Source organism: Bufo gargarizans, chromosome 2, assembly GCF_014858855.1.
Source record: "Bufo gargarizans isolate SCDJY-AF-19 chromosome 2, ASM1485885v1, whole genome shotgun sequence".
Lineage (NCBI taxonomy): Eukaryota > Metazoa > Chordata > Amphibia > Anura > Bufonidae > Bufo > Bufo gargarizans.
Window position 1 is genome coordinate 557,916,709 of NC_058081.1, and position 14,519 is coordinate 557,931,227.

The following is a 14,519-nucleotide window of genomic DNA, read 5'->3' on the forward strand; positions in this document are numbered from 1 at the left end:
GGAGATGGGATAACGATTCAGGGATTTATTGTGATTACCATATTTGGTATCCACCTCATAGAGTTTTTTTTTGCCTTTTTCTGGATCACCACTGAAGGATAATAGCTTGGACTTAATGGACCTGTATCTTTTCCCATCCTTACCAACTATGTAACTAGCAAACAACCGCCTTTCACCACGAGCAATGATATTGGCCCTCTGATGTTACTGCAGTGTAGTACTGCTGATATGTGTCAGAAGCATTATCTTTTGTTCTGCCAGACGGGATGATGTACGTTTAGATCTGGTGGATTTATACAATGAAAAAGAAATTGAGTATACTAGACGCTTAGATTGATCAGCCCCATTATAATGTCTCTGTGAAGGAATTCTCTGTTAATACCTTGCATTGCTCAGTATAATCACTGCACAATTGCTCAAGTGAGCTGCATTAGACTAGGATTTGTGGAGGGAACATGATGTAACAGCTCATTACTGGGCATTGTACTCAGTGGTAGACGAACAGACATTGAACATAGGTATATCTGCAGAACTATGAGCCAGCACATTCTCCACAGACCACAGTAACAAAAGAAGCAGGAGCATCAGCTACTCATTTGGTTTAATTCACATGACTATGGCCCTGCGTCTGAGTTATTCCCACTAGTCATGTGACCCCCCCTTGTGCTGTTGTGCTCCTTCAATGTTCGTCACCTTGACATGTCAGCTTAGTGACTAGATGGTACCAGGGATGATATGGGCAACTGATTTCTAAGGGTCCATTCACACGTCCGTAAGTGTTCTGCGGATCCGCAAAACACGGACACTGGCAATGTGCATTATGCAATTTGCGGACCGCACATCGCCGGCACTATAATAGAAAATGCCTAATCTTGTCCGCAATTGCGGACAAGAATAGGACATGTTCTTTTTTTTGTGGAAACGGAAGCACGGATGCTGAAGTGCGGATCTGCAAATGCGGATGCAGGCAGCACATTCCGGCCCCATTGAAAATGAATGGGTCTGCACCCGCCCTGCAAAATTGCGGAACAGATGAGGACCCATTTTGCGAACGTGTGAATGGACCCTAAGTCTTTTTTGGGGGGAAATCTGCTTTAAAGCATAATGTAGCTTCTAATATATGAAAAAACACAGAGCAAAATTTAAGAGTAACTTTACAAAAAAAATATAGAATCCTTAGTTGTAGCCCAGAAATTATCTCTGTCACTTAAACAGCACCTGTCAGCCAGATCAATCATATTAAAACAAGCATACTGCCTGGTAGGGTTAATCATTCTGATTAAAATGATACCGGTTGCAGCGTTCTAGAGAAACTCCAGATAACTTTATGCAAATGAGGGCTTTAGTGCACCAAGGGGCGTGGCCAGCAGTGGAAAGCTAAGGACCTGTGGTGCACTAGGCCCTGTCCCTGTGCATTAGAGCCATTACTTGCATAAAGAATAAAAGTCTAGATTTTCACAAGACAGGTATCATTATTAATCAGTGGGATCAACCCTACCTAAAAGTTTGCTTGGTTTAATGGGGTTGATCCTTTTTAGTTTTTGAAAAAGCTGGGTGACAACCAGTAGCACATGAAACTCCGACAAGGAATATCAGTCACACTGCTTTCTCATGGTCTTCAATGGCAAATAAAATTACTTATGCAGAGATACAGGATAATAAGCTATACTGCATAACTAGGCAGATTTTTAATTAAGAGATCTGGGAAAGCTGGGTGATAACAGACCCCCAACAGCAAAATACAAACAAAGATTTTAAGTATTAAAATTAAAGTAGGATTTGCGTGCACGTATTTGCTTATTATTTTTCATTACAGTACTAAAATGTAATTTCAGTTTGGGTGAACATACAGTATATGCACAGTATATTCTGGACCATTAGAAAGGAAGCTGAAAGAGGGATCGGTTTTAAAGAATTTTAGCCTCCATTTTATTATATGCAGTAAATAAAGTTCCATAATAGAAAATCAGCTTTTTTATTATTCATAATAGCTACAAACAGAAGCAAACAGTTAGTAATCTTGCAGGACTGCTAATTATTGAATTTCCTTCCAATTCCCATCATGTTTGTCAGCAGAATACAGACCTATATAAAATATACTTTATAAATTACAAAAATACATGTACAATATACTGTACAATAGGCCTGCACGATATATCGCCAAAGCAATCGTATCGCGATAATCGACTATTGCGATATGGCGATTTGGCAGTCCCAAAAATGTTGCGATTACCTATACACAAAGAGAGGAGGGGCTGGGGGCCGGCATCTGTATTAGGAATGACAGCGGGGACTGGTGTAGTCCCTGTATTCTAATGCACCGGCCCCGCTCACTGTTGTATAATCTTATCTAACATGTAGGCATTGTTAAAATATAATAATCCTGTATAATCCAGCTGTATTACTTACAGCTAAGTTCCGTAGAAAAGAGGAGAGAGAAGGCAGATCGAGAGGGAGGGTGGGGGACGCATCACTCACTACGTCATGCACAGGTGCCGCCCACTTTATAAATGAAGCAGCCGGCGCAGGCGCGTGACGTAGTGAGTGACGCGTCGCCTGCCTTCCTCCCGGCCTGCCTCCTCCCTCCTTCTATGGAAATTAGCTGTAAGTAATACAGCGGGATTATACAGGATTATTATATTTTAACAATGCCTACATGTTAGATAATATACAACAGTGAGCGGGGCCGGTGCATTAGAATACAGGGACTGCACCGATCCCCGCTGTCATTCCTGATACAGATGCCGGCCCCCAGACCCTTCACACTGCAGAGACACTATTATGGGGGGGGGGGGGGGGATCTGTGGATGGCACATAGTATAAAATGCTATATATGTGTCATCCACAGATCCCCCCGATAGCAGTGTCATCAACAGATGCCCCCATACTAGTGCCATCCAAAGATCCCCCATAACAGTGCCATCCAGAGACCCCCATAACAGTGCCATCCACAGATCCCCCATAACAATGTGTCATCCACAGATCCCCCATAACAATGTGTCATCCACAGATCCCCCATAACAATGTGTCATCCACAGATCCCCCATAACAATGTGTCATCCACAGATCCCCATAACAGTGCCATCCACACATCCCCCATAACAGTGTCATCCAGAAATCTCCATAACACTGCCATCCAAAGATCCCCCATAATAGTGTAATCCACAGATCCCCTCCATAGCAGTGCCATCCAGAGATCCCCCATTACAGTGTGTCATCCACAGATCCCCCATAACAGTGCTATCCACACATCCCCCATAACAGTTTCATCCAGAGATCCCCATAACACTGCCATCCACAGATCCCCTCTATAACAGTGTAATCCACAGATCCCCTCTATAACAGTGTAATCCACAGATCCCCTCCATAGCAGTGTCATCCACAGATCCCCCATAACAGTGTCATCCACAGATCCCCTCCATAACAGTGTCATCCACAGATCCCCTCCATAACAGTGTCATCCACAGATCCCCTCCATAACAGTGTCATCCACAGATCCCCTCCATAACAGTGTCATCCACAGATCCCCTCCATAACAGTGTCATCCACAGATTCCGTCCATAACAGTGTCATCCACAGATCCCCCATAACAGTGCAAATAGACCTCTCGCACAATTCCCTTAAAATATCTGATCACATATCGTTATCGCAATTTTTAGGGCCCTAATCGCAATCGCACAAAATTCCCATATCGTGCAGCTTTATTGTACAACCTGTGTTCTCTCTACAGAGCTTATATCTACTGATAAAGAAATCATAGGGAATCAAGCCGGTATTTACTGCTTAATTTTAAAAATTTCACATTGACTAAAAGTTTATTGAAAGTGATCAATATCATGCAAGTATGCATTATGGTATATTGGAAACGGGTCTGGAAAAGTAGGTGGTCCTCTCAAAGAGGTGGAATTTGGAGAGATTTCACAAACCGAAGATGGAGCAGCACTCAAGGAATCTAACAGTATGTTTTGATGATAAATCAAAATGCTTGGGTATCCTAATAGGGTGCACATCTCTATGATAGTTGCTTGAAGCCCTCATATAGACAAAAAATAAGGATAAATAGACAGTGCTGTAGCTTCTTCCTAATCATGTATTCTGTATGTTAGTGAAGATAAGATGAGTATACACATTTGTTTTCCAAAAACATTAAAAGAACATTGCCCATTTAGGTCAGGTAGTTGCAATACAAGATGTGCATTTACTTTACAGTAGATCTTTGCTTGCAGACTGATCTAGATTCATAAACCTGAAGCAAGTGAATACCAAAGTGCTCAACTTTTTGTCTTTGAATATGACTATTAAAAAACTGTGGGTTGTTCTAAGGTGATTAGCTAGCAAGGTCTTATTTTAGAGGCTGAATGGTGGTGGACTTTTGGCTAGACTGACCTACAACCTTCAGTGGGTTCCTGGACATTAGCAGGGGAAGGGGAGCTGGGAGGGAGGAGCTGCAGATGTGTATTTTTATTTTGCATGGAACTGTTCACATATGCAGTAGAGCGAACCCGATACCTTCAGCTCTGTGAATCTGTTTACAGCACAGAGTGAAGTGCAGCTATTGGTATGAAGCTCTGGAAAGAAGTATACAGACAGCAAGAGCAAATGTGACATAATGTTAATCCCCTGAGCCAGGCAGGCAGGATCACTAAACAGAGAGATCAGGCTTGTGTGGGAAGGCTGGTGCGTCTCCTCGTTTAATGGAAGAAAACTCCACTGGAAGTAAAGTTCATGAAAAAAACTTTGGGATTTCAAGAACAGTCATACGGGCATAATATGTAATCTTATCCCTCAGAGCTCAGAAAAGAGAACATTTTTTAAAATAAAATACACCATGTGAAGAAGGGAAAAGAAAATGTGAAAACTAAAGAAAAGAAGGATAACAAGCAAATAAAAAAAAAAACTAAAAAGGCTATGGATATGATAACTTCACTGGGACTACCTTAAGGACACTGATAAGCTCTCAGTTATGGAGAACGGAGATGAAGTGATTGGGAGCTCAAACCTCATGGTGATCTCCGAAGAGAAGAAGTATGAACGTTGCCGCCAGAAAGACTGTTGTGAACGAGTGGTTATCAATGTGTCCGGGTTGCGGTTTGAGACTCAGATAAGGACACTCAGTCGGTTCCCTGACACTTTGTTGGGAGACCCAAGGAGACGAATGCGATTCTTTGATCCACTGAGGAATGAGTATTTTTTTGACCGGAATAGGCCATGTTTTGACTCGATACTATACTTTTATCAGTCAGGGGGTCGACTACGACGGCCTACTAATGTACCCTTAGATGTCTTCATGGAGGAGTTAGTATTTTACCAGCTTGGAGATGATGTGATCAGGAAATTTAGGGAAGATGAAGGGTTTCCTAAAGATGAAGAGAGACTTCTTCCTGAATGTGAGTTTCTGAAACAAGTTTGGCTTCTCTTTGAACACCCAGATAGTTCATCTGCTGCTCGTATCATTGCCATTATCTCTGTCATGGTCATCCTGATTTCTATAGTCATCTTCTGCTTAGAAACGCTACCTGAATTCCGGGATGAAAGGGATCTGTCCTTACCGGTAAGAGTTTTTTTTAAATATCTTATCTAATGCACAATAATTCAGTTATGTATGTGAGACTATTGGTGCATCTATCAAAATTTAGACACTGAACACTGGCTGTACTCTGCAAAAGTGCCATTGCTTAAAGCTGAGGACACCTTGAACTATTTGGAGTCCTCCCAAATGTCATGGCAGTCATGTTAACTTTAAAGTGTTCTTTTTCACATCAACTATCCATCTTAGGTGTATGTCTAACTATTGCTTGGGGCTGCCAGTATTAATGAAATGCAGAAAGTATAATGAAAATGACCTATTAATTAGCTTCAAGTCCTTTACATTTGCTCACACTGTTGTTGTCATGGTCTCCTAGGAGAAGAGATTATCAAAGCTTCCAGCGTAATCTTGATCATAGTAGTTCCAGTGGTTTGTCACTTTATTAGACAGAACATAATGTAAAGGGTTCAAATCAAAGGAAAGATCTTAACTGTCAGTGTCAAAAGGCTATGGAAATGTATTTGCTATAATCTAATGGGTTCTTCTGGACTGGATCCAGTTCCATGAATGTGATTTTGTTCATAAATGGCCACTTGAATATTTCATATTTTTGTAAACAATCCTGTAAAAAAGTGCTTCAGGTCATTGACATCATGGTCTCAGTACCTTCTTGTCCCTACCTACAGAGATGCTAGTTGTGAAGAGGCATAGAATACATGATATTTTTTAACAATCAAATCATTGTCTATTACAATTATTGCTAATGATCATCCTTAGTTTCACACAGCGTTTTTGTAAAAACACCAGTTTTTGTGTCAGTTTTTTATGCCTGCTGGGTCCACTTCTGTTTCCTGATCGATCCACTTCTGGTTTTGGCACCAAAAATGGCAACAAAAACTTCAGTGACTGTTTTTCAAAAAATTCTATAGGTGTGTGTTTTCCATTAGTCACAAATGAAGTTTCTGATACAATTTTAAGTGCATTTTTTGATGTGTTGTTTAGCCAACATCAGAAGTGAATAGACAAAAGAGGACAAATAGCTTAAAAAAAATCAATCAAAGCTGCATGTTTGTAAATCCAGCCTTGCATCCAGTGGCAGCGTAACACTGTGCAGCATGCCCGGCAAACTTGACGTAGTCATTGACACCCTCAAAGTGCTCTTCAGTATATAAAGCTGACCATAGATGAAAGATCAGTTATGTGCAGTTCTTCCATTAACATGTCTGCTGGACCTTCGGGTTCGGGTGTGGAGTCAGGAAAGATGAGTGGCTTTCAGATACTTTTTGTCTACTGGTGTCCAACTTTTTGTCTACCTATATCAGACATTATGGGAAAGTCTGACAACCTCCATAGTCTATAGATTGTCTGCAGATCCCAATGATTTTTTTTTAAATGGGTAGCTGAGGCCTGAATTCAGAAATATTAACAATAATTGATTTGTGCGCCAGTAATAGACATTTGTGAACACTAATGGATTGAACATACGCCAATCTGAATGGTCCAATTGTTGTACGGTCATTTGACCATCCTTGCTCGCCTTGGTAATTTGCTAGTTACAATTTAGGAAAGATTACTATGCATGCATTGATGGGGAAATGTGTCCCCATTGTGAGTGGCATTCCATTAGTCGGGGTACTTGCTATTGAGATGAAAATCAGCAATTAAAATGTTTGCCTACATAGCTAATCATTCCCACGGTTGCCGTTATTATTCAGTTACTTTCCCACCTGATAGCTGTAACTACTGAGAAATATTGAAAGCAGATGCTCATCGGTCAAAACCATATAGAAGTAACAGAAATATTGGAATGTAGTAACCATTGTAATGTCTATGGTGCAGACAATGAGGGGGTTATCAAGTTGAGGAGGTATGTAAGATGAAGCCACATAAACCTTATATTTCAGGCCAAGGCAAGTAAAATTTCAGTTGATGCTCGAGTCTATGTCATGTCTAGGATCCTGGACTCCTGGCGTTGGCTTACAAATACCAATGCAAACTACTAACCAAATCTGCAGTGTATGAATAAGACCTAAAGACTTAAGACATTTCAAAGGAAGATTCATTAAAAAGATTGATTTCGGTGTCCTCCATTCCCCACACGTCTCACACCGGTAGTTGGTGTTGACTTTGGTTGACTCCTTGAATAATCTGAATGGGAATCTCCATTTCTCTGATCAGTTTAGGTCAGGTCTTCATGACCAGACACACTTTTCCGTTTTTTAGTACATGTTAGTTTAATGGATAGACCCTTTTCATTTGCTAAGCTGTCAATGTGATTTTGTGCCATTTATTTTGTAAGCTTTGCAGGTTCCTTATTATCTTTTATGATGTTATACACATAATTGCCCACTTTTTTAAGGCTTACAGTATTAAATAAATAAAAAAATTAAAATGAAAAACATTGTTATTTTTTGTAATTACATACTTTTAGGGTACTTTCACACTAGCGTTTTTCTTTTCCGGTATTGAGTTCCATCACAGGGGCTCAATACCAGAAAAAAACTGATCAGTTTAATCCTAATGCATTCTGAATGGAGAGCAATCCGTTCATGAAGCATCAGTTCAGTTCCTCTTACGTTTTTTGGCCGGAGAAAATACCGCAGCATGCTGCAGTTTTCTCTCCGGCCAAAAATCCTGAACACTTGCCGGAATGCCGGCATTAATTTCCATTGAAGTGGCATTAAGTGTTCCGGCAAAACGGATCCGGATTTACAGTCTGCGCATGTGCAGAGCTTTAAAAATGCAAAAAAAAAATCAATAAATACTGGATCAGTTTTTCCGGATGACACCGGAGAGACGGATCCGGTATTTAAATGCATTTGTCAAGTGGATCCACATCCAGATCCGTCTGACAAATGCCATCCGTTTGCTTCAGGATTGCCGGATCCGACAGGCAGTTCCGGCAACGGAACTGCCTGCTGGAATCCTCTGCCGCAAGTGTGAAAGTACCCTTACCCTAAAATAGACTTAAAGTTTTTCACTCTTTTATTTTTCTGGCCTAATCCTCAAAAGGTCAGAGACAGTATAATAAAGGGAGAAATGGTCCTAAATTCCTCCTCAACATTGTACAATTCCTATTTGTAGTTACAGGAAACATTTGGTGGAGGTTATTGCTGGGGTTAGAAAAGTTATTAAGGGTTCACTACATTTTTCTCCTTGCAGGGTGGATTTGTAGTCAATGTGGTATTAGGTTACTTAGGGCTCATGCATGCAAACCTGTGCCAGCCGTGTCCGTGGTGCACAATGCACGGGCGTGCACCTGCCATCTGCAGACGCAGTCCCATTCAACTTGAATGGGTACGCGATCCGTCTGCATGGCAAAAAGGCAAAAAATAGAGCATGTTCTATCTTTTTGCAGTGCGGAGGAATGGCCCGAATTGCCAAAGAAGCACTCCATAGTGTATATTTCGGATTGCAGACACATTCAAGTGGATGGATCCACATCCGTGAAGAGGTGCGCACGCGGCCGATGCCCGTATATTGCTGACCCGCTGTTTGTGGGCCCCAATACCAGCACGGTCAGCACACGCTGGTGTTCATGAGCCCTCAGATTGTGTTTGTCTAGAACTGTAGAGTTAGGGTGAGTTCACATCACCGTTATGGATTCCATTATTATAACGGAAAATAATGGAATCCATAAGACAGAAGTCAAAATGGAAGCCTTTAAGAGGCATTTCATTTTGATCCTTCATAATATAAGTCTATGGGCGATCATAATGGATCCATCGGATTTCCACTATGTTGGAGTCTAGTCCTGGGTAACGGAAACCAGGACGGATCCGTTATGCTTCCCATAGACTTGTATTATGACGAAATGCAAAACGGAAGCCTTTTAAAAAGCATTCCGTTTTACATTCCGTCATAGTATAAGTCTATTGTCCAGGACTTTGTTTACCGTCTTGCATAACGGAAACCAGACGGATCCATTATGATTCTATTATGACGGATCAAAACAGAATGCCTCTTAAAGGCTTTTGTTTTGACTTCCGTCTCATGGATTCCGTTATTTTCCGTTATAACCATGTTATAACGGAAAACAATAACAGAATCCATAACGCAAATTAGATAACAATAAAACTACATTTTAATCAAAGCAGAAATCCAGCTCATTCCAAAGGGTTTACAACTGTACTTAGACCCCTCAGCAGCTTCTGACTGCCGGCAGCCTGTTTTACGTGACCACTGCTGCTGCCTCTGTTCCATACATAGTGCTCATTGAGTGCTGTGTGTGAGAACAGAGAAGACAGAAGCAATTAAAATCATAGGAAAACATTTTTTGGCAGGATGCCCTGGAGACAGCCTTCTGACATACATCTGGTCCACAGGCGGAACATTTTTCAAGAGCATTTTACACTGACTGTGAACATGGTGTGAACAATGCCTTCATTTTTTTATGAAATACTATTTTGTAAAAATGCTTGAATTAACCTTATTGATAATGGTCCAAAAAGAATTGTTCTTTTTTTGCATTTTATACAAATGTCGCATTGAATTTGAGAAATGTGCTGCTACACATACATGCTCATTGATGTGTTCTGATCACTGTATAGTCATTGTAGCTTTTTAGAAGACAATAAAATGTATACAGACAATGTCTTGAATGACTGGTAGTGAGGCTCCAAAAGTTTCTACCTGTTTTCACACCGTCAGTATTTGATCAGTGATTTCCATCAGTGATTGGGAGCCAAAACCACGAGTTGAGGTCACACAGAGATAAAGTATAATGGAATATTTTGCACATGTGTTTTTGACCTACACCTGGTTTTAGCTCACAATCACAAGGGAAATCACTGATCAAACACTGACCAAATACTGACTGTGAAAGCGGCCTAATTAATAAATTCTACCTATATAGACTGAACTAGCAGAAGGATCCGGCTTCGCACGGGTATATTTCATTTAATGTTTGTGTGTGTCGTTAAAAGATATACAGTATCCCCTATAACAGTGACCTCTACAGCACCCCACCCCTTTAACAGTGACCTCCACAGCGGCCTGCCCCTTAACAGTAACATCCACAGCGCCCTCCCCTTTAACAGTGACCTCCACAGCGGCCGCCCCTTTATTAGTGACCTCCCCGCCTTGTTAACAGTGATTTCCACAATAACCCTCCCCTTAACAGTGACCTCCACAGAGCTCCGTTCCCTAAAAAATGTGACCTCCACAACACCCTGCCCCATTAACAGTGACCTATACAGCACCACGCCCCTTAACACTGACCTCCATAGCGGACCGTCCCCTTAACTGTGACCTCCACAGCAGCCTGTTCCTAGGGTGGCCAGAGGTCCGGTTTTAGGCCGGACAGTCGGGCTTTCAGACTCCCTGTCCTCTGTCTGGGGCAGGGCCTGAACAGACACAGGGATGTTCTTTTGAACAGCTCACAGTCAGACAGTAGCACTGTGCTGTCAGAGTGTGAGCTGCAGGGAGAAAGTCAATCTCCCTCCAACCCCTGCAGCTGACAGAAGTAGATTTTTACCTTCAATATTTCAATCCCCGTCGGCTGCAGTGGGAGGGTGTGTGGCCTAACCGGATTGGGAGGGGCGTGGCTTAGTGGGACCTTGGGGCGTGGTTTTTAAGTTAATCTAACTGCCCCCTTAACTGTGACCTCCACAGCACTCCGCTCCCTTAACAGTGTAATCCACATCACCCTGTCCCCTTTAAAGCTGACCTACAGCAGTGAAAAAAAATAGTTGGGTTGTTATGGAAACCTGGTGTAAAACTGTGTGTATGTGGAGACTAAGGTCCTGCAAGCTTCTTTTGGCTGATAAGGATCATGTGACCATGTGTATGGCAGTTGGGATATGAGGAGAAAGACCTGCAGGCTTATATTGGCTGATAAGAGTCATGTGACCAGGCTTCTATTGGCTAATTAATTTTTTATAAGTGTCTCAGGAACGGTACGTGCTAGAGAGCTAAAACCTTTCCAGACACCTGATGTACCTGTGTGCCAAAGTTTGTGATTGTTAATGCGATGGTGCGGATTCTTTTAGCGGACATACACACATACACTCAGCTTTATATATTAGATTTCATTCTTTGTTTGCTCTTAGGCGGATAATGGATACATGAACTTATTTATGTGTATGTGTTATATTTGTATACATGCATATACTTTAGATTTATTTAAAGAACATTTTTTTATTGTTTATTATGCCCTTATAATACACTGTACTACTTACTGTATGCAATACAGTGTATTATGCTGTAAGTTAAAACTGACAGGCAACCTATTAGACCGTGTCTCTGGCACAACCTAATAGGCATACGCAAAGAGCAGGCCAGAAGGCCTTCACTGGACCCCTGGCTGCCCAATGAAGACATCAGCACCCCACAATGTCAGTCACAGTGGTGCTGATGGCTGACAGAGGGAGCCCCTCCACTAAGATGCCACAGTCTCTTATGACAAATTTGTTGCAGATATTTCCGTGACTGTTCTCTTCTTCTGAATGGCATCATCCACATGCTGCAGAAACAACAAAATTCTGATGTATGGATTTTTAGTTGCAGAGATTTATGTAATCAATCTGCTGCTTGTGAACAAACCCCTAGGGCTCTACTCCTCTATCTCTCGCACCTGATCTATATTCCAGAAGGCAGTACCATATTGCTTATTGCCCGGCTATCACATGGTATCTGTAATCCAACTACCAGCATAGGAAGTGTTCAGTTACCTAAGTCTGTTGTAAGTGATCACAGATTTACTGGTTTGGAGCCAGGAGATGCTATATTTACCCACTTTATGATATCACAAGACAGATTTTTTACAGTACAAGACAAGTGTGATGACAGCATTTACATGTAAGGATTCATAGAAATTCTGCCCAATACGCATCATACTTTTATGTATTTAGGTACTTGAAGGGAAACATCGGGACATAGGACATTATCATATCCTGGGGCTGTGGTGCTGGACAGAACAAAGATCAAAGGGTTAAATGTTACCCTAATTACCACATCAGGAATTCCATTGGATACATGTAACATGATAATAAAGAGTTTCTCCAGGAATATACAAATATAGCTCCAATAACAGAGCAGTAGATGTACTCACACTTCCTAATATATACTCTGCTAGAATCCAGTCCCAGAGTACTAATCTCGCGGGGGTTACAGCGGCAAAGGATGGGCCTTGCTTAGAACAACGATTCCAGCGTCCATTCATATAAAAGCAAAATGTTATTCACCAAGTTAAAATTCATGTCCATACTACTTATGTGTTTAAACCCACAAACAATGGATCTTAGTCATAGCATGTCCTAGCAGTCATAATGCTATAACTAAGACCTGTTTGTGGGTCAAAACGCGCTAAGTAGTAACATGATGTATGCACATGGATCTTACCTTGGCTGAATAAAAGTTAGGTCAGCAATCCATGCCTGCCGCTGCCCTACCACTCACTATGCTGCCTGGCATCATCTGCAAGTTGCTGTCTCCAATGCTCCAATCTCTGTTCCCTTAGGCGGCGCGCACACTCACCTGTGTCCTCTTAAAGGGCCAGTGTGCGCATCTGTAACTCTTTCCCTAGCTAGAGGCTAAGGGTTCCTGTGCATATAAGGCACTCTCTTCAGGCTGAGGGTACCGAAGTATAAGGTTGCCTGTGACCAGCAAAGGTGTTTGGAAGACTTAGGCTACTTTCACACTAGCGGCACGGACCTCCGGCAGGCTGTTCGGTCGGGTGAACCGCCTGTCGGATCTGTCCTGCCGCTAGTGAACGTGTGCCCCTGGACTGCCGCTCTGTCCCCATTGACTGTAATTGGGGCGGGCTGGAGTTCAGGTGGAGGCACGGCAGCGCACGGTGGGAGGCTGCCGGAATAAATGTCGGACATGTCGTACTTTTATTCCGGCAGCCTCTCGCCATGCACTACCATGGAGCGGCAGTCCAGGGGCACATGTTCACTAGCGGCAGGACGGATCCGACAGGCTGTTCACCCGACGGAACAGCCTGCCTGAGGTCCTTGCCGCTAGTGTGAAAGTAGCCTTAGTGCTTCAGTGATTCTATTGCGATATCCAGTGTGTGTTCATGTCTGTGTTCCAGCTGTGTACCCATCCTACCTGTGTACTCCTGGCCTTACAATTCAGCCTCCAGTTCTAGTTCATGTTTTAGTTTTCCTAGTCTGTCTACCCTGTCAGTGCTACAGTCTTGGTTCCTGCCTGCCTTGCTCCTGGATTTAGCACTACCCCACCTGCAAGCTCTCCGAGTGTCTCCAGTTTTATGTTGCCATTATCTCAGTTCCTGTATTAAAGACTGCTCTGTGATTATGTTAAGGTTTCCCTGGGTCGCAGCCAGCCAGCCGATTTTCTTAAAGTCAGGTTTTGCCAAAAATCACATAATTAGTATAAGTAACTGTTCAGTCTGTACCTGCGGTTTTGGTGCTTGCATCAGAGTCCCTGACCCCAGTGAGTCAGCTGCCAACTATACTGGGACTATCCAATAAGGTGTCAGTCTGCTTGCTCCCCTGCAGCAAAGTCCAGATCCCTGTACAGGGGTAAAAGGGTGAATACCAAGGGAGCACTGGAATAACGCCCTTAGAGTTTAGCCCAAAGCCAAATCAATTGTACTACCCTCTGACCCCTTGCCAGAACTTAGGTTTCTAGTTCTCTAGTTAACCAGTGAAGGTATGCTATTCTGTCTGTCTACTGAGCTTCTGCCTGTTTACCAACTCTGCTGCCTACCCTGACCTCATATAAGTTTCTCGCATATGCAAAAACTCAGCCTGCACTGACCTTGGATTAGTTTCGCAGATACGCATGAACTCTGCCTGCCCTGACCTAGGACTGTTTCCTGAATTTGAGTGTTGCCTAATCCTTGGTGCTTTGCACCGGTCTTTGACCACTGTGGGTCAGCTGACAACTACACTAGGACTACTCCAGGAGGTAGAGGCCTGGTGAGTTCCATATCTGTTTACAGGAGTTAAAGGGTGAATGCCATGGGACCGCAAGGACCATGCCCTTAGGTTTAGCTAAAAGCCAAACCGTTTAGTTGGCACAGTGA

The 14,519-nt window shown here is 42.5% G+C and overlaps 1 protein-coding gene across 1 annotated transcript in view; it reads left to right on the top strand.

The window, feature by feature from the left end:
- The first annotated feature begins 4,511 nt into the window (after positions 1–4,511).
- LOC122928613 (potassium voltage-gated channel subfamily A member 7-like) overlaps positions 4,512–14,519 on the top strand; it is a 66,382-nt gene continuing 56,374 nt past the window's right edge. Inside the window, exon 1 of the mRNA XM_044281621.1 lies at positions 4,512–5,551. Within this exon, the coding sequence (XP_044137556.1) occupies positions 4,964–5,551 (588 nt within the window). The 5' untranslated portion in view covers positions 4,512–4,963. The remainder of the gene's footprint in view (positions 5,552–14,519) is intronic.